Consider the following 20,667-nt stretch of genomic DNA (forward strand, 5'->3'; position numbering starts at 1 on the left):
TGTTTGATTCTTTAGGATTCTAGGTATAACATCGTATCAGCTGCAAAGGATACTCCTAAATTCTTAGGTTCCCAGGTGCTGCTGTTGCAACTTCAAATGTGTCCCCCAACTAACATATCTCTGTATGCTTCCAAACCCCCAACAGAAAATCTCCATTAAACTACCACCTCCTTTCTAGAAGCTACCTGACACCATCTTCAGCTGTGCCTTTGGCTCTAGGGAAATAGAATCCTGAGAACTTCCCCAATTAATTATCAAACTCTGAATCCAGACATTCTAGGAAATTTAGTCTTACTCTGACATGACTGTAATAACATTATCATAAAAACATTATCATTATTACATGTCAATTATCAAGGCTACCCATTGCTCCTGCTGTAATTGGTACCCTCAGCTGGTGGCAGCATGAGGGGCCATTATTACTCTATCATCACACACTCCAATCATGGATAATGGGTCCGGTGGGATGGATGATCATGGTTGCAAGAGTGCTCTAGGATGGGCAACTAGTTCCAAGCCCACACTTCTGACTGACCATAAAGGATGCCATAATGTGGTATGGAGATGGGTCATGGTGTGAGGGGTTCCCCAAGCCTCTGTTTGGGGAGCAGAGTAAAAGTGCTTACTAAACAGGAAATGCTTCAAGCATGGGTCAGTTCAGTGCCAGACTTATCGTCTAAGAACCAACCTCATTAAAATCTGAGAAGCTCATCACCCCAAGTGATGTTTTTTGGCCAAAGTTATTCACAAAGACCATATACTAATGTATGTGGAGGGTTTTGAAATGGATTAGTGGAGGGAAACCTCCCCCATACCCCCCAACTTTGAGGATGCAGTGGCCTGAAAAACCTGTTTTATGGGAAAAGGAGCCTTTCTTCACCCTCCCCCAGCCTCCAACAGGTCCCTGCTTTAGAGATGCCTCTGATAGCCTGCCTTTCCTTCCCCCCCCACCCCAAGTCCTTTAGATCTGGCATTTACTTGCTGATAATGGTGGAGATGAGAAACCAGTCAGAGATGGCTGAACAAGACTTCATTCTTTTCATCCACTTGCTAAGACAGACACAGGTGTACCTGTACCCAACTGGGGAAGAGCTTCTTAAACCAGGGGTCATGACCCCAAGTCATGAATTATTGAAGGGGTGGTGAGTGGGAAAAGTTTAAGAAGTCCTGGCTAACCTGGTGGCTACCTCCCACAGGATCATTTATCCCCTTTCTTTCACTTTCACTTCAAGGTCATCTTACCCAAGGACTTCCCCTTTGACAGACTGCTGGGCAGAATTTTGGTAATATCCTTTTCTGTTGAGTGACTGTGACCCCAATGTAGCCTTGCTTCCTCTTCTCATCTCTCCCTTCTCATGATCTCCTGGGCATCTCTGGTTAAATGTCTTTCTTCTTGAGGGTAAAGTGAGTCTAATAATAGAGACTTACTGCTTTTTAGTATATTGGCTGGTTTGCTTCTTCTGTGGAAATCTCTTTGTTTTCCCAAAGCAGCTGCAATAAATTGGGGCAATAATAATTATAGATCTTTAGAGTTCTGAATAAGAACACTTAAAAAAAAAAGGAAGATAGTCATCCACAAGAGACAGCATTCTCAGCTCTAAGCAATGATCTCAGGATTTATTTATTTTACGATTGATGCTACTTTATCATCTCAGTTGCCCCTCTTGGTCATCAGAAAACTTAGGGCATTAGCATAAAGCAGAGTTTTACATATTATACATTGAATGAATTATGTTTCTGATAGTAATAAATGTGCATAACACCTCACCCTTCAATGCCAAGAGATCCTTAGCCCGAGTTATTTAGATGTACTTTTCACTTGGAGGTGAGGGATGGAGAAGAAATCATCCAGCCCATTCAGAAGTAGACCAGAACAGGAGCTGGTCTGTTGGGGAGCAGGTCTGATCGCTTGAGAGTGGCTTCCAGCTGTGGGAAGTTTGAATGATCCAGCTCTGCACATCACTCAATGGAGAAGACTGACTTACATTTAATTTCAATTCCCTGAAATTCGCCAAACATTTATTAAGCCCCCACCATTTATAAGGCTCTGTGCTGGGAGCTGGGGATAGGAAGATGAAAAACAGCCCATTTAAACAATTGTGTGTGTGTGAACTTTTCTCCAGGCTTTCCTTCCCCATCCCCATGGGGAGGGCAGCACAGTCACAATGTTAGCTCTTTGCTATCAAATGCCATTGGTCCACTTGGGCTAGCTAGCCCATCTGCAGGGTTCAATAAAGACTTGATTGATTTGTTTGGTTCACATTTCCTTTCCTTCCAGGTAGAAACAAATTTGGGGTCACCAAAGAGAAATCCTAGGAAGGGGTCTCCCCCTACAACCCAGAAACACATCAAAATCATAGGATGTCAGAGCCAAAGATTTTAGGAATGATCTAGTTCAGCCCTCTCATCTCCCAGATGAAAGAAGGAAGCCCAAAGAGGGAGACTGACTTGTCCAAGGTCACTCTGATGGAATCGGCAGTCAGAACTCCACTGCAGCAGGTCTGTGGCCACATTGTCCCCCTGCACATTGTCCTTGAGGCTGCTTGTGGTAACCACTGCTCAACACTGCTCAGCAGCCATCTCCTCCCTCAACAAGGCCCTTCCAACCCCTTTCCCTTCCGAGCAGAAGTAAAGCACATTTCAACAGGGATGATGAAATGTCAGGGTTGAAACATTTATTACTCAGACAATGTATTTCATAGCATACAGCGTTTCAGAACTGTCTCGGCTCTCAGTATCAGCAGTCCTCAGTAAGACTTGCCCTTTCCCAGGCCCTTGTATAACTGCCCCCCCCTCCTCCCCACCCCACCCTTGCATTTTCTTTAAAAAAAAAATTTTTTTAGTTTAACAAATATGATCAATGATTAAATTAAAATGTTATCTTCTCCAACACAATAAATATATAGATATTATATCCTTCCCTAGCTTCTCTTATGTGCATGTTATGGTTGAGTTAGAGGAAGTTGGGTCCTCTCCTCTCTCCTCACTCCCCCCACCCCCATTGCAATGTCCTTGTCTCCTTTCCCCAGGGGTATCTTTGGAGAGGAGTGGGGCTGGGGACACTCCTGTGACCAGACCTGTGAAATTATGGGGCAAGCAGTTAAGTCCCAAACTGAGCGTAAGCCTAGAGGGGGAGAAAGGTTTCTCCAGAGCCCTGCTGTGTGAGGGTTGCTGCAAAAATAAAGTATATGTCATCATAAGAAAATAAATGGCCAGGCCCTTTGGGGATGAGCAGTCTTTGCAGATTTATCTGCTTGGAGCTGGAGAACCAATCACTTGCCCTCCCAAACACTTTAATTCAGTTCATCCCCTTCCCTTTGAATCTCAACCTTCCTCAAATGAGTTTCTTCTACTTGCCTGCCTGGGAACATTGCTCTGGGGAAAAACACAAGCCAAGTGACTGTGAGGAAACACAAACCTTCTGTCTAGAAACCCTTCCCCATTAACTGAACCAATCTAATTCTGTTCTGGGTAGATTTTCTGCTGACAGCTTGTCGCTCTGCAGCCCAAGTCTCTGGCTCGGTTATTCTCTTCCTCCCCTGTGCCCTATCCTCTGCCCATCACCTTGGCATTCAACCTCTGTCTCTGGTCCACCCAGCACATCCTGCCCCCCCAACCTACACTGAAACCAGCTACTATAAATCTCTGAACCAGCCCCTGAGTCTTCAACAGCATTTCCCCTGAGGTGCCCACCAATGCCACTAGATGTGTTTGATTTTGGGCAAGAGGTCCCTCCTTTGGTGCACATGCACACACATGCTAAGGGTAAGGGTTTTGTGGGATTTTGATTTGTTATTAATCAAACCCACTGGTATTTGGGGTCCAGTTGAAAAGTAGTACACATCAAGGAAGAGGTTATCCATTATGTCTGAAATTCACACAGAAGTTTTCAGGGGGATCCTTTGAACCCCCAGAAACAGGTCCTTATGGGATCATGAACATACTTCTGGGAAGTATGGGACCTCAGGACTACCTGTGTAAATGCTTAAAGCAAAGGGAATTTGCTTATCTTTTGTCCTCTGTGCACTTCCATTCTCAGTTTTCCCCACACAGGGATCTTCGGTCAGGTAGAGGATTCTCACTTCTCACTGTCAACCCCTTCCTGCCTCCCCATCTGGCTCCCAGTGGACACAGTTCATAAGAGAAGAGCTAACTAGTTCCTGCTGCCAGATAACAGCTTCTGACCACAGGCTTGGGGGTACTTCCCCCTCCCTATGTCATGATCCAGGCCCTGGCTGATGGCCTTGGTATCTGGGGTTCTGCCTCCTGCAGATTTTCCAAAGCATGATCAGTTAGTGACATATTTCAAGCTCCTTCCATCCCTTAGAAAAATAAAATAAAATAAGAAATAAATACGACTTCGGCCAACAATTACATTTACGTGAATAGACAGGACAATCCCAAAACTTTTCAGTTTACAAAGCGGCTGACAACAAGGCAAACGTAGGCAGACTGGATTAGCTGGAGGGTAATTCCAGAGGAAGGTGGATTTCCAGTGTCTTGGGTTCTCTGGTCATGTCTAGCAAAGTTAGGAGTCAATAAGGGCTGTAGTACAAAGAAATGGACTGAAACTATTCAGCCTGATGCCCAAGACTACAGCTAGAAGGCAATCTCATCTCTTTTGAAGGAAAACTGTGATAAAAGCTGACCCTTGGGTTGGCTGGCCCACTGGAGAAAGTGCTTTAATAAGAATGACTGCTGGCTGTTGTGGCTTGGCTTCTTAAATGTTCTCAGAAAGTTGTGGTCTATTGGGTAGGAATTTGAAACCTTAAAAACAAAAGATCCAGTTTTCCCTCTGTTTCGGGTTTCCCTTGACTACATTCAGAGGTCAAACTGGGCCTACCACAGTTTACCAGGTGAAGGCCAGAAATGGCCCCAGGCCAGGGGCTGGGGGATCAGGGCTCTCTGAGGCTGGGCAGTATTGCTTAGACCTGCCCATGTTCTCATCAGATGATGGCTCCCCAGAGTTTAGGCTTATTATTATTTTAAATCTGAAGCACTTTTCACAAGTCTGTAAAAGTAGCAGCAACTAGATATAGAAAACAGCTTAAATGGTTATTTGAATTGGCCAGGAAGCGCTTTAAAGCAACAGATTGACTTGTGTAAACGGTACGTATGCCGGAAGCCACCATGACACAATGTAGAATTAAAAATATATTTATATGTGTGTATATATATATATATATATATGTATACTGTTTTACTTTTTCCACACTATCGCCATAAGAGTTAAGGAGCTTGACTCACAGGGTTAGCATGGGAGAAATGAAGGAAGTATGCCTCATGGTCCTACTGGGGACCCTTCAATGAGCCTCACTGCCTTGCCCCTGGGGACATGCCTCCACAGTTCCTACAAGGGACCTTGTCCATGAAAAGGTCTTTTGACCATCCCCTTCTTGGCTCAGTTCCTTGACTCCCCATTCTTCCTCTCTGACCCTATGGCTAGTAGGTGGGTCCCATCTAGTTATTCCCCCTGATTTCAGCAGAGCTTTGGGACCAGATCCACTCCACACGTATCTGTAGCTTGAGAAGGTCTCTTCTGATTACTCCTATTGGACGGGTCAGTAATTTCTGCCCTTTACTGTTCTCTTCTGACTAGGACTGGCTGAGTCCTAATTATTAGGACACTGTCTTTCTTCTGACTTCCTGTAACTGTTCTCACCATCACTGAACAATTCAGACCAACTGGTAATCTTTTTATACCATAGGGCCCCATTAAGGCTGAGCAAGTCCCTGGGGAGCAGTGGCAAACTTAAGGAGTCAGGGAATAGGAGAGAGAGGGCATGAGAAAAGAAAAAAAGAATGGGAGGTGGATGAGAAATAAGAGAAAAAGGGGACTGAGGGAGAAAAAAGAAATGGATGTGTATGAAGGAAGGAGGACACTTGCCTCATTAGCTCCTGTCGTAGAGGGGTAGGGAAGACTTCTACCCTTCTGTATGCTCATATGGGTGGCTAGGCTTGTTTTCAGCGAATGGGCATGCCAGGGAGTGGACCTGGTGAATGTCAGGGACCCACCGGACTCAGGTGGGTGGTAATTCTCTGGCCTGGGAAAGCAAGTCTGAGGTTTGGTTTATTTTGAGGTTTTGGACCATCTTCCCTTTCCTCTGACTCTCATTAATGCTGAACAAAAAATGAGGAAAACCTAATTCCTCAAGTCTACCAGGCTTTGGGCCTGAGCAGCCAGAGAAATGATTTAGTGAGTAGCAAGCCTTAATAAAGGAGCAAATAAGGAAGCTGCTGAAATCTGACATAATTTCCTGGTCCCTGTTCAGGTCTCTTGTCCCCAGAAAGTGAGTCGCTCAAGAGCCCATTGAAAATGTTTAACTAGAGTTGTCCTAGACAACCTTCCTGGCTTCCAAGAATTTCTACAGGCCCAAGTCCATCTATGAGATTTCTGTATCTGTTCCATGTTACTATTACTCAAAACAGTACAAGCTGTATTGAACGTGAAGCAGCCAGGTAGAGGTATGGGAGTTGGACAGGGTTTTGTGGAAGAAAACAAAACAAAAACCAGGCTGTTAATACAGGTAATCCCAGCTGAGCCTCAGAAATTAGAAAGCCATCTCACTCACTAACAGTGGTTGCAACACTGGCTCTGGAATATCTCCATCCTGAAGTATCCACTTTCATACTCTCCCTAATAACATTATGCTTCCATGGGCGCTTGCTTGGCTTCTACCCTCCCTCTCTGGGCCACAGACACATTTCTGGACTAGCTTTTGATCTTGGAAGGGGACTTCCTCCCATGGAAGGGGAATGGGGTACCATGCCGTAGGCCCAATCAGTGAAGACAAAGGCTACTCAGATCAGCACCCTGGGCAATATCATTCATCTTGGAGCCTGAGGCCCTGAGAACAGACTACAGTGTACATCAGTGGAAATACTTCGAGTCTGCAAACACGATGAGGCTTCTCTCCTGCCCCTGCCCTGATTACCAGTCTCTATTCCTTGTATTTCCCAAGGTCCTCTGGGGCTAGGGTCAAGTTAACTGAGTAGTCCTATGATTATAGTGCTAAGGACCCCAGTACAGAACTTAGGGAGAAGGAATAATCATGGGTCAGTGCCCAAAGGACATGACGTAGCACAGGTTTCTTAGGGGAAGCCCCTGCTGGAGCAGAAGTATTTGATTATCTTAAATGGCTACTATAGCTATGAGGCCTGGACTGTGCCACCTCCCCTCTCCCCAGATCTGCCCTCCCCTGCCACTCAGGGGGTGCTCACAGAATGTACACTGGGGGTTCTCCTCACAGAGAAAAGAGACTTCAAAGTCACCGTCTTTTTGTAAAAACAGCCTCCCAAGAGTGCAAACAGAACCTCAAACATCCCTCTTCCTCCTGTGTTTCAGGAATTAAAGGGAAGACAACTGAAGTCAGTCCAGTGGAGGGTGAGGGGCTGGGGGGCATCCCCAAGCCCTCCCCAAACTAAGCCCTGCTGGACAAGAGTCGTCAATCACAAGCGTCTGGTGTGGACCTTGTGTTCTTTTGTCCTCCCAAGACATCTGCCATGCGTCGCCTTCGCCAGTTGGCTATTGCAAACTGACATAAAGGGAGTGGGGTGGGGTGGGGTGGGAAACAATACCAGGCCAGACTTGGACGCCTGTTTTCAACCCTCTGTGGTCTATTCTGACCCAAATGGTGTCCCAGGGTGAGTGAGCGTCTGTCACGGCTGTAATGGAGTCACAAGAATGAACCCCCTCCATCAGAAACCCTGCAGGGTATGGAGTGGGAAGGAGAAGGGAAGCAGTGGGGATAAGGAATTAAGAAAATAGGTAGGGAGATGGCAGGGGGCCCCCTGCTAAAAAGAGACATGCATCCTTTGTGGATGTGTATTGCCGCATGCATGGAGCAGGGGGTGGTGGCTCCTCCTAGGTTTTGGGTCCTGAGGGTTTTGCTCCTTTCCCTCTCTGGATCTGCCATTGGGCCTTTCTGCCCGGCTTTTCTGCTTTCATTTAAGGTGCATGGTCTTTCTCCTACTCTGGCCATCCCTTTTCCTCTTGGTCCTGTCCTGTCCCATCCTGTCCCGCCCTCCTTGGGGGCCCCCCCGGCTGGCCTGCCCGCCCTCCCGGCCCACCCCACCCTGCCTCCTCAGGCTGTCAGTTTCTGGATGGTTTTGTTGTAGTACTGGGTGATGGTTGGCGTCAGGGGGTTCCAGTTGTTGGCATGCAGCTCGATGACCTCGAGAAGCAGCGACCGTGTCAGCATCGACTCCGAAGGGCACAGCATCTTGTCCCGGGCGCTGGCCAAGAGCTCTGTCATCATTTCGGGCAGCTGTTCTTCCAGCAGTCGACCGGTGCTCTGCAGCTGTCAACAGAAGGGCAGGAGTAAAAGCTTAGAAGAAAAGACCGAGTGGGCCAATGCAATAATCTGCTCCTCTGCCCCCTTCTCACTGGGGGACAGGAAGTAAATGGATGTTAAGGAGGATGGCAAGTGAGGGCCTCTGCCCTCCAAGGAAGAAGTACAACTAGAAGAGTCTGGGCTGGGAATAACTGCCTTCTGTAGTTTTTAAACCAAACATCCCAACCTGAGGAAAGGAGCTCTGCTCTCATGCCATCCAGTGGGAAAAGATGGATCCTTCACATGGGAGTTCCTAAACAGCATCAGTCATTATATAGGTTAGAATTACTTCCTGTGACTTATGTGTTTTCAGAATTAGAAAAGAAAAGAAATCAAATCTACCCTCTACAGGGCAAAGATCTGCCTTCACTGAGAATGTTCAAGAAAATGTGCCCCAGCTTCTGAAGGCTCTCCATCTCCAAAGTGGCGTCCCAGGGAATCTGAGCAGTAATGGCATAGTCTTTTTTTGTGGCTTTTTGAAGGGAGGAAAGCAGGACAATTGGGGTTAAGTCCAAGGTCACACGGCTAGTTCTGTGTTAAGTGTCTGAGGGCCGATTTGAACCCAGGTCTTCCTGACTCCAGGGCCGGTGCTCTATTCACTGTGCCACCTAGCCACCCCAAGTAATGACATGTTAAAGGACCTCAGAGGCCATAAGCTCCAATCTCCTCACTTTATAAATGAGGAAACTGAGGCCTGGATAATAATAGCACCTGCCTCCCAGGGCTATTGTGAGGATCAAATGAGATAATATTTGTAAACAGTGCTGTAAACCTTAAAATAGGATTGTAAGTGCTAACTAGCATGGCCCAGGTGCTCTCCATGGTGCCAGGCCCCTGTCAGAGGGACACAAGAAGACAGGTCACTGCTTGGGGAAGGGGATTCCTCCCTGGGTCAGGGAAACCCTTAGAAGGAGCAGAAAGTAGCTGGCAGGAAGGCTGTTAGCTGAGATGTAAAGAACCCCAAAGCTGTCCTCTCCAAAAGTGACGCTCCTATTCACTGAGTCAAGCTGGGCAGTATGTTTAGAAAGGGCCTCTCCAGAGATATCAGTGATTCCTTCTGTGGAAGGTGGAAGAACAAGGAGTGGGACATGTGGGCATGTGTACCTGCGTGGGTACAGAGACAGGATGAGGACAGGAATACCAGTGTGAAAGCCCTGGCATGGGGCTGTGGACTGCTGTCCTGGCAAGGGAGAACTGGCCTCGGGTCCAGAAAGATGAGGCAGCCGGAAAACCTAGAGTATGGTGGGGGGAGGAGAGAAGGGAACTTTCTTATACACACACCACACACACACATGTATACATCCATAATGCGTGTGTATGTGTATGTATACACACATGTCTGTGTATGTAGATAAACTAACAGTGCTTATATAAGCTCTCACTATATGCCAGGCACTGTGCTGAGCATTTTACAGATATTCGTCTCATCTGATTCTCACAACCACCCTGTAAGGTAGGTGCTGCTCATTTTACAGTTGCAGAAAATGAGGCAAACAGAGGCTACGTGACTTGCCCAGGGTCACACAGCACCACCTGTGTCTGGAGCTGGATTTGAACTCAGTTCTTCCTGACTCCAGGCCCAGTGCCCTATCCACTGAACCACCTCACTTCCATGGGAGTATGGAGTGCTCCGACCTGTACTGGAGTTTGTCTTTCCTTTGACATCCTCCCCCTCTTCCTCATCACTATAGCTAGCATTTATATAGTACTTGAGGGGCAGCTATATGGCTACCTGTTGAACTTGAGTTCAAATCCAGCATCATATACTTGACACTTAACTAGCTGTGTGACCTTGGGCAAGTCACTTCCCCCCCCAAAGAATTTTTATATAGTACTTGAAGAATTACAAAGCACTTATTAATAGATATCTCATTTGACACTCACAATAACTCTAGGAGGTAAGTGCTGTTATTATCCCTATTTTTACAGATAAGGAAACTGAGGCAGAAAAGTGGTTAAGTGACTTGCCCAGGGTGACACAGCTAGGAAGTTTGAGGCAGGATTCAAACTCAGGTCTTCCTGATGTCCAAGTCGACACTCTATCCAAGATGCTTTCTGGGCACAGGGCCCTGGCAAGTCACACAGCCTCTCCATGATTAAGGAGACTTTGTAAGACAGAGAAGGTGCTCATATGTATTGCTGGAGGAAATGCTAGAATGTAGCCAAACTCCAGACACTCTCAGAACTTGAGGGATTTCTTAGTTCCTGGTGCCAGCCTTCTGTCCAGTCTTCTTATCACTTTGACTTCAGGGTTTTAGTTCCAAATATTCATTCTCTTACTTCCTGTTGTTGCCTCTTCCCCACCAAGCCCATTTATCTGCCCCTGCCCCAGCCCATGGCACATCCTCTTTGTTTTCTTTTTTTAACCAGACATGATTTTTTTGGTATAGCTTGGAGAATACCCTATGGAAGAAACTCTCCACCAATGCTGACTGATAACCTGACCTTCAATTCAGAGTCTGAGAAGTGGTTAAAAGACTTGCCCAGGGTCACAGACAGTATGTGTTAGCCAGCTGTGGGATTTGAACTCAGGTCTTCCTTATTCTGAAGCCAATTTTCCATCCAGTATACTATATAGCCTCTCAAAAAGGAGATCAGAACATGTTAAAAACTGGATTCTACAGATTCCATTGTCAACAGCTGGGGCACATCCATCTGTGCAGATGACAACTTCTCTTTGCCTTTGTATGCCTTGTAGCTACAGATGCAAAAAAATTCATCCCCTGATGGCCAATCTTCTGGTGTTAACCTTCTCTGCCCTCAGATGAGAGGCCTGCTACTGGCACCAGGTTCATTCTTGTAGCCTTTTCAGCTTTGCAGGCCTAGCATGGTCTTCAGAACTCAGGCTCACTTCCTATGGCAGGGGATTTTAGTGGTGGTTAAAGGCATACCCACCTCCCTACAATGGAGGGATTTACTTCTTTCAGAACTGAAAAACAGAAAGCTTCAGAAGAACATAGGACATTGTCAAAGGCATCAGGTTAGGAACAAAAGTTCTAGGAACTCTCTATTCCTGAGGGTTTCCAGGACCCACCCCCTGTGACTGCAGTGGGTCTTGTGCACAAAACATCTTCACGTAAGCCTGTGCTATTGAAGTTTATTTGGCATGTGTGCGTGTGTGTGTGTGTGTGACACATTTGGAGGGGGGAGGGAATAGTGAGCATGTAAATCCCTGGAACAAGAACTGGGCTGGGGAAGTGGGGAAAGGAATAAGCATTTATTAACATAGTACCTACTATGTTAAGTGCTTTGGAAATATTATCCCACAGAATTTTGTAGCAGGGGGGAATCAGGGAACATTTGACAAGAGGGTCCTTCTGTATTAACACTATTGAGCTGGGAAAGTGAAAGTGGGGAAGCCCAGCAAAAGGAAACTGGGCATATGGGAAACCAGGCAACAGAAGCCTTTGGGAGTGACTCTAAAGGAGGATGTAGCTGGCACCATGGCAGGCTGATGATAGGGGAGATCATCTGACACAGAAGGGGTCATTTTGGTATCCTTCCAATGGTGCCATGGTTGATACCTGCTTGTCTGCAGAGGTTTCTTTGTCTCTGTATTCCCAGTGCCTGTCATAGTGCATGGCACATAGTGGGTGCTAATAAATGCTCCAAATGAATTAGAGTGAAGAACTCTGTCCTAAGTAGAAGGCGAGCTGCTAGAAAGGGGTGAGAAGCAAATCAGATATTACTACAGGTCTGCCCCAACCTGGGACAGAAAGAGTTAAAGAGCTATCAGTCCTGTCTATGGAGATACCGCATTCCTGAATCTGTTCTTCTCAGATGGTATGAAGAGTGATGGTGCAGAAAGAACAGGCCTTATCATCAGAAGACCTGTCTGCTTGTTGGACATATAGGAATCGGGATTCCTTTTGGCTATGGATTGGACTAGGAGCTGCTAAGGCTCCCCATCCTTATATTTGTGATCTGGGTTCCAGTCTCAATCCCGTCATTAGAATAGTTGTTTGCCTATGGGAAAGTCTTAACCAACTTAACTCAACTCTGAACTCATCTCTCACATGAGGACATTGGATTAGATGACCTCTAAGGGCCTCTCCAACTCTCTATCTATGAATCTGTGCAAGTCTTCACGGTGCTGGAGGCTCCTTTCATTCCTTTAAGGGCTCAGAGAAGCAAAATGTCAAGATAGTCTGTCTTCTGCTTTCTGCCTTTGCACAGCTTTTCTCTGGGAGGAAAGCTATCCTCCCTCACCTCTGACTTTTGTGATTCTTGGATCCCTAGAGGCTTCCTTCAAGTCTTAGCTCTCTCAAGAAACCTTTTCAAATGATAGCTCCCAGTGCTTAGTTCTCCCTCCCCCAAGAGTATTTATATTGTAAGTGTCCTATATTCACTTATCCATGAATACACTGTAGCCCTCCAGCGGAATGTAAGCCCTCTGAGGATAGCCACTATCTTACTTTCGCATTTCCTCATCTGTACAAATAAGGGAATGGATTAAATGGCTTCTAAAGCTGTGAATCTGGGATACTATGAGTCCCAGTGCCTTGCAATGTGCCTGGCACCTAGAAGGCATTAATTTTTTTTTTTAATTCAATTTTATTTTCAGTTCTAAATTCTCTCTCTCCCTCCTCCCCCATCCATTGAAAAGGCAAGAGAAATGAAGCCCATCATAAGTCATGCAAAACAAACTGTTGCATTGACCATGTCCAAAAAAAGAAAAGAAAATAGGCTTCAATATGCACTGAGTCCATTCCTCTCTATCTGGAGGGGAAGAGTTTCATTAGAAGTCCTCTGGATTTGTGGTTGGTCATTGTATTGAAGAGAGTTCCTAAGTCTTTCAAAGCTGATCATCTTTACAATATTGCTGTGAGTGTATACACTGTTCTCCCTGGTTCTGCTCATTTCATTCTCTATCAGCTCATACAAGACTTCCCAGATTTCTCTGAGATCCCCCTAGACGGCACTTTGTAAAATACTTTTTGATGGATCAATATGCACCTACCTCCATGGAACAGCAAAGGACTGCATCTTCCTTCACATCCTGAGATTGCAACAACTGCAGAGGAAATGGAACAGAAGGTACCAGTCAGGAAAGTCACGGTCACATCCCCCATTTGTAAGACAGTATTCAGACACAATCCTGGCTCCCTCCTGGACACTCCAGCTGGCTAATGGTAAGCATCCAGTACCAAGCCCCAAGAATCAACGACCTTGGTCAGCTTTCTGGGGAGCTTTCATCTTTCTCTAATTTCTAATTACCTCTGATCACAGAAACATAATTTGGGTACCAAACCTCTTGCTCTCCCTCGCCCCTGAGTTTCCTTGGCTCACTGGGGTCAGACATAGGTCATGCCCGAATTTGATTTTATTTTTATCATCTCCTGCTGTTGTTGCCATAGCCGGATGACTTAGCCTGGCACTAAGTCCCAGCACTTGACAGAAGGACGCTGATGGAAGTTTTAGGAACAGAACGGCTCCAAACTCTTTTTATGTGTGCACATCCTCTACCTCAGACACAACAGCACACTTCCTTGGCTTTATTTACAGAGGGAAGGGGCTGAATGATGGTCAGCCTCGCCTTGGAGTCTGCAAGCCTTGGGCTAATGTTTGCCCACTGGTGTATGGCCCTTGGCAAATCACTTCCGGGTAACTCCAGGTAAGACTCTAGGCTGACTCTGGAAGAAGGGGCACTCTACACTAACACAATCATAAACCCAGAGCCTCCATCACCAGAAAAACAATTTACAAAGGAAAAGAGAACTTAGAGTTTTTTCCATTCATTCATATTCATGCATCATTCATTCATCAGACATTTATTAAGGACGCTCCCTGGGAAGATACAAAATTTAGATGAGGTGTAGTAACCACCCTGATGGAGTTTACAATCTAGCAGGAGAATAACACACAGACAGTATCATACTAAACATTCTTGTTTTGTTGTTTAGTCGTTTCACTCATGTCTTACTTTTCATGACCTCATTTGGGGTTTTGTTGGCAAAGATACTGGAGTAGTTTGCCATGTCCCTCTCCAGCTCATTTTACAGATGAGAAAACTGAGGCAAACAGGGTTAAGTGACTTGCCCAGGGTCACACAGCTAGTAAATGTCCAAGGCCCAATTTGAACTGAGGTCTTCCTGACTCCAGGTCCAGTGCTCTGTGCACTGAGTCATCTAGCCACCCCAAATGTTCATGAGAGAGTTACTAAATCAAGTGCTATGTGGAAGTTCAAGGAGAAGGGTCACCTGCAGGATCAATTAATCAATTTATAAACATTAAATACCTACTATGTGCCAGGTACTGTGCTAAGCAACAGGAATACAAAAAGGGGCAAAAGACAGTCCCTGCCCTCAAGGAGCTTACAATCTAAAGGGGGAGACAACACACAAATACACGTAAAGCAAGCTATACGCAGGATAAAAGGAGGAAGGCACTGGAATTAAGATCGGGGAGCTTCCTGGAAGACTTGGTCTCTGAGCTGGATTTCAAGGGAGTGTAGCAATTCAACAGACCAAAGTGGAGAGGAAAGCCATTCCAGGTAGGGGGGACTATGTGAGCAAAGAAAGGTATGGTGGCTCAGCACAGTGGGTGTTCACGGGACCCTCCTCGTACAACTGGGCTGGAGTAGAGGGCATGGAAAGAGGTTCCATGAGACAAGACTGGAAGGTAGGTGGTGCCAGATTATGGATGAAAGAAGCGTGAACAGAGCTTAGAAGAGTAAGCGCTTAATACATGTTTACTGACTGACTGACTGAACTTTACTTGGTAGACAATAAGGGGTCACTTCCTGGTCAGGATAAGAACCTGGATTGGTGTTGGATAAGACTAGAGGTGGGAACACCTTCAGAGAGCAGATATGGATTCACACATCAAACGATGGGATTTGGGTGAGGAAAAGGAGATGGTGAAATAAAGTGGCAGACCATCTGAGGCTAGCTAGGCCCATGCCCAGGTAAGTGAAGTTAGAATGTGGGAGGGTGAACTGGGAGAACAGTGACAGGTCAACAGGCCACTGAAATGAAGGTGAAGATCAGGTTCAGACTAAGAGAGGGAGAGAAAGAAGGATGAGAGATTGCAGTTGGAGACCCATAAATAATACACCAGAGTAAAATCACTTACCCTTCCCATTCAGCTACAATGCCCTAGCCCTAGTCTGGCCCATGAGGGTCTCTATGCCATAGCAACCAGCTCCTTCATGATCCCATCAATGAATGCTTGTCTTCTGTCCCAGAACACTGCCAAACCAATTTAGGATTCACCCCGCTGGGACCTCCGGATCAAGATTAATTGGTTCATTGTACAATCCCAGATTTTCAACCAGTCAATCAAGAAGCCTTCCAACTATCCGGTGGGTCTTGTGTTCATGTCCCTAGCCCCCTCTCTTCTCCCTAAGAGCAACGTAAGGAGATTCAAACAAGTATAGAAAGTGTTCCTCTGATTTCAAAAACATCAGGATACTGCAACCTAAACAGCCCCCCCCCAAAAAAAAAAAGTTCATGAAAGAACGTTTCTTTTTCTCCTGTTCATTTTAGCTCTGAGATTTGATAAGTCTATGAAAAGAGTTAGCATAGCATGGTGGAAAGATTGCTGGGCCTGGAGTCAGGAAGAATAGGGTAAATCAATTTCTCACCTTTCTGGGCCTCAGTCTTCTCAGCCTAAAATGGAAAGTGTGAACTTTCTAGTTCTAAAACTATGATTCTTGATTTGGACCTTTTTCCAATCTGCTATGTCCTTAAGGGCCAAAGGAGAAAGTGACAGAAGAGGTGGGCACAGGAGTTTATGACAGCATCATAGACTCAGAATTCCAAGGGACCTTAAGGACCATCAAGTCCAAACCTCTTCTTTGACAGATGAGGAAACTGAAGCCCAGAAGAGTTAAATGACTCGCCCGTGTCACACTGCTAGTAACTGTCTAAAGAAGGACTGGAACCAATGCCTCGTCCATTGTCATGTCCTCTCTACTCTCCACTCCCAGTTCTCTCTTTTTAATCTCAGTGGAAGAGGTGATCCTTTTCTCTTGCCAAGGCCAATCCATTCACTTTTGCCCTGTCTCCTCTGGCAGACTGTTTTCATAATTATTCTTCATCCTTCCTCCCCAACAGTCAATCTCTAGCCATTAGCTTTCTTGATACTCATCTTACAGAAGAGGAAACTGAGAGGTTAAGTGACTTGTCCAGGGTCACACAGTTAGGAAGTATCAGAGGCTAGATTTGAACTCAAATTTTCCAAACTTCAGGCTGGGTGGTCTCTATTCACTGTAATACTTAGGTGTTATTTAGTTGTTTCAGTCTTGTCTGACTCTTTGTGACCCCATTTGAGGTTTTCTTGGCAAAGATACTGGAATGGTTTTCCATTTCCTTCTCTAGTTCATTTGACAGATGATGAAACTGAGGCCAGCAGGTTTAGTGACTTGTCACACAGCTAGTAAGTGTCTGAGGCCAGATTTGAACTCAGGTCTTCCTGACTCCAGGCCCAGTGCTCTATCTACTGTGCCACCTATTAAAAAAATTTTGCCTCCCAAACAAAAAAAAATATAACAAACTTTTTTAATCCTGTCACCCCCAGCTACTCTCTTCTCTTTTTCTTTCCTTTCACAACCAAAGTCCTAGGAAAAAACCTCCATTTCCTCATGTCCTATTCATCTCTCAAACCCCATCCCATCTGGTTTCTGGTTATGCCCCCTAAACTGAAAATGCTATCTTCAGGGTTCTAACAGTGACCTCCTAATGAGTAAGTCCAATGGCTTTCTCTCAGTCCTCGTCCTTCTCAACCTCCCTGGGGATGACTCTTTTCTCCAGGACACTTGCCCCGGCACTCCTGGGTTTTCATGGCGCTGTGCTCCCTCTCTCTGCCTTTCCTTCTCTCACATCTCTGAGCACTCCTCAGTCTTCTTTGTGAGATTATTATTTATATCCTGCTTCCACGGATGAGGGAACTCGAGGGTTCTGTCTCGAGGCCTCTTTCCCCCCAGTGATGGCAGCAGTTCCATTAGGTTCTGCTAGCATCTCCAAGCAGAAGTCTCCCAAATCCAGCTCTCATCTCTCTCTTGAGCTCCAGTCCCACCCCTCTCCCCCAAATGCCTGCTGTGTATCTTCACTGAGAAGCCCCCAGGCATCTCAAACTCAGCCTGTTCAGAACACAATTCATCTTGCATACCTATTCCTAACTTCCATTATTTCGGTCACTCAGGTTTGAAACCTAAAAGTCATTCCTGGTGCTTTCTGCCCTCTTACTCCCACAATCAGCTGCTAAGTCTGGTCTATTCTACCTCCACAACAGAGACATAACTACCTCTGTCCTCCTCTCTCTGCTCACACCAGCACCCTGGTCAGGGCCCTCATCACCTTTTGCTAAGACAATTATTATAGCTCCCTAATTGGTCTCCTTCCTTCCAGACTCTCCAGTCTCTAATCAGTCTTCCACACAGCTGCTAACGTGATAGTCATTCTTTCAATGCACAGCAGGTGTGACTGGGTCACTGACCCTCTCAGCATTTTCCTATTACTACCAGGATCCATTTGGCATCTAAAGTCAAGTCAGAAGACCTAGAATTCAAATTCTGCTTCTGATGCTTAAGACCTTGGTGACCACTGGCAAATCCCTTAGTCTCTCTGGGTCTCAGTTTCCTCACCTGTCAAATGAAAGAAGGGTTGAACTAGATGGTCTCTGAGGTTCTTTCCAGGTCCAACTCTATGATTCTGTCTTTCTAGGATGATTTCAGATCATTCTGCATCCCAAACTCTATTCCAGTCAAACTCCCTTATTTGAAGTTCCCTGTATAGACCCATTCCTTTTCATGGGTCCTCATGCCATGCACATGCATTCTTTCTCATCCCTTGGATCTCTTAGAAGGCCTAACTCTTTTAAAGGTTCAGCTTAGGTGCTACATCTTACTGGAAGTCTTTTCTAATATTTTCAGTTGTTACCACTCCCTGCTTGTGAATTTGTATCATTTTTAATTAACTAATTTTATTTCAAAATTAATTTCATTTATTTTCCATTTATTTATATCTGTGCATGCCATTTTCCTCTGATATAATGTAAGCACTCTGAGGACAGATACTGCTTCATATTTGTCTTTTTGTTTCTAGCTCCCAGTGAGCTTGGTACACAGTGGTCACTTAATAAATGTTTATTAAATTGAACTGAATCATAATCCCTAATTTTCTTTAATGATTGTCTACTACATCATGGCTTTCCTGAGTTTTCCAGATTGTTCATGATTGCCCCCAACCCATTACTTTTTATATACACCAATGAAACAACAGGTTTGGGTTCCTGCCTGCCCCCCCCCCCCAAGAAAAACCAATAAACTTTGAAATGACTTCCCTGTTCACCTCTTGTTTTCGCACAACAGATTTTGTAAACTCCTGTTTTTATTTTGTCTTTTTATTCCCAGCAATTAGCACAGTGCTTGATGCATAGTAGGAGCTTAAAAATGCTTGGTGAATTGAGCATGAAAGAAACTCGGTGATTTATCTGATGGGAATGTGGTCCTAAGGAGGAGTTCTGTGATTTTGTGGCAAGAACCCCCTGCCTAAGTGATAGTTGTGATTAGCTATAATCACAGCAGGAGGAGGTAGGTTGCTTAACACAAGCCCTCAAACTCCTGACCCCCCACATAGGGCTCAGGCTCCTTGAAACACTCCACATATATTACAACCACTTTGGCCCTTTGTTCAGACACATGTAATTAGACTAACAAGTCTTTCTGAAGAGAAACGAAGATGCACATAGTGATAGTACCCAAGAGGCCAGGAATGAACATCAGAAGACTGGCTTCGCCACTCACCACCTGGGGGCCCTGTGCAAGGACCTGTGAACTTCAGCCTCCAGCCCTATGAAATGGGCCGGCTGGGGCCTGATGACCCCTATGGCTCCTTCCAGCTGAATCCCCCTGTGATCCTGAATCCTTGGGAGATCAGCGTAAGCCCCCTTACTGCCCTGAAGCCTAAATACAGGAGTGATGTGGACTCAGAGCAAATCTGACCCCTGATCTTAAGAGCCCTGACAGTTTGTGGTGAAGTCACAGGCTGTGAACAAGGGGCCAGTGAGCGAAAGCAAGCCCCAGATGCCTTACTCTCTCCTTGATTCCATCTACAAAACGGAACTCCCATAGCAGCATTCCTGCCCCCTTAGAGAACACTTTATATATCTTTCAAAGCACTTTCACACTCATATCTGATCTGACCTAACAGTGGGTGGGTTCAAAATGAAAGGCCCACGACCATACACCAATGCAAATGTTCTTCCCCAAGTCTGCCATGACACCACAGCAGTACAGTCTGTGGCATAATGGAAAGAATCATTGATCATGAATTGAGGAGACTTAGGTTTGATTGCGAGTCCTAGGACTGGAGGCAGCACAGTACTGTGGAAAGAACACCAGAAGTGGGACCTGTGGAGAGGAACCTCTCACAATTACCAGCTCTCTGACCCTGGACTCAATGTCTGAGCATTGGTTTCTTCATCTGTAAAACGGTAATAATAATAATACCGAAAAGACCTACCTCTCACGGTTGTTGTGAGGACCCAGTATGAACATACAGGCTTTGCAAACCTTGTAACACTATATATATATAAATAAATGAATGAATAAATAATAGATTATAAATATATATTATATATAAATGTTAACTATTACTATTATTCCTGTAACCTTGGGCAGGTTATCACTTGTAGAATACACGCTCCCAAGGAAGGGAACTGTTCCTTCCCCCCCCTTCTCTTTCTTCTTTTTCTCTCCCTCCTTTCATTCTCTTTTCTCTTTCTCCCTGCCTCCTCTCTATTTTATTTTTTCTCTTTCTTTCCCTCCTCTTTTTCTCTCTCCCACCCTCCTCTCTCTCTCGTCTCTCCTTCCCTCTTTTCTCTTCTTCCTTCCTTCCTTTCTCTCACCTCTCCTCTAGTTCTCTCCCCCTCCCCCATTACCCATCACAACATCCTACACATAGGGAATATTGGCTCTCCTGTCCTGGACTCTGCTCCCCCCTCTATAAAAGGAGGAACAGACTTGACGAACCTTCCCAGCTCTAGTAGCTATTTTTCTTTCTGTGATAGGATCCTAGCTTTAGAGTTGGATGGGGTCTTTGGGGCTATTTAGTCCTATACTCCCATCTTATAAATGAGGAAAGTAAAGTCCCTGAAGGGACTTTCCCAAAATCACACAGCTAGTGATTTCTTTAGGAACATACATGCCGTTCACTATCCACAGCTGAAAGGGCCACATTTGGTTTTATTAAAAGTGCCTTCTTTCTGCCTTTCCCGGGGTCTCACTAGGAAGCACCCAATGGCATGCACGGGGCTCACCTCCCGAGGGGCTCTGCAGTTCCCACTTTGCACAAAGCAGCTCCTTCTCTTGATTGTTCTTTGAAAATATCTG

General features: G+C 45.5%; 1 protein-coding gene across 20 annotated transcripts in view; it reads right to left on the minus strand.

The window, feature by feature from the left end:
* Nucleotides 1-2,653: 2,653 nt before the first annotated feature.
* CTIF (cap binding complex dependent translation initiation factor) overlaps nucleotides 2,654-20,667 on the minus strand; it is a 492,208-nt gene continuing 474,194 nt past the window's right edge. For 19 of the 20 annotated variants that reach the window (XM_069104528.1, XM_069104515.1, XM_069104564.1 and 16 more), the window contains 2 exons: nucleotides 13,294-13,347; nucleotides 4,357-8,300 (listed from right to left, as the gene is read on the minus strand). In XM_069104528.1, coding sequence (XP_068960629.1) covers nucleotides 8,085-8,300; nucleotides 13,294-13,347 — 270 coding nt within the window. In that variant the 3' untranslated portion in view covers nucleotides 4,357-8,084. Of the gene's footprint in view, nucleotides 2,775-4,356; nucleotides 8,301-13,293; nucleotides 13,348-20,667 lie in introns of those variants that run through there. The other variant, XR_011171664.1, reaches the window with a different exon arrangement.

The sequence above is a fragment of the Petaurus breviceps genome, unplaced genomic scaffold (genome assembly GCF_028583685.1).
Source record: "Petaurus breviceps papuanus isolate PSGF00001 unplaced genomic scaffold, PetGlider_PUasm1.0 131, whole genome shotgun sequence".
Lineage (NCBI taxonomy): Eukaryota > Metazoa > Chordata > Mammalia > Diprotodontia > Petauridae > Petaurus > Petaurus breviceps.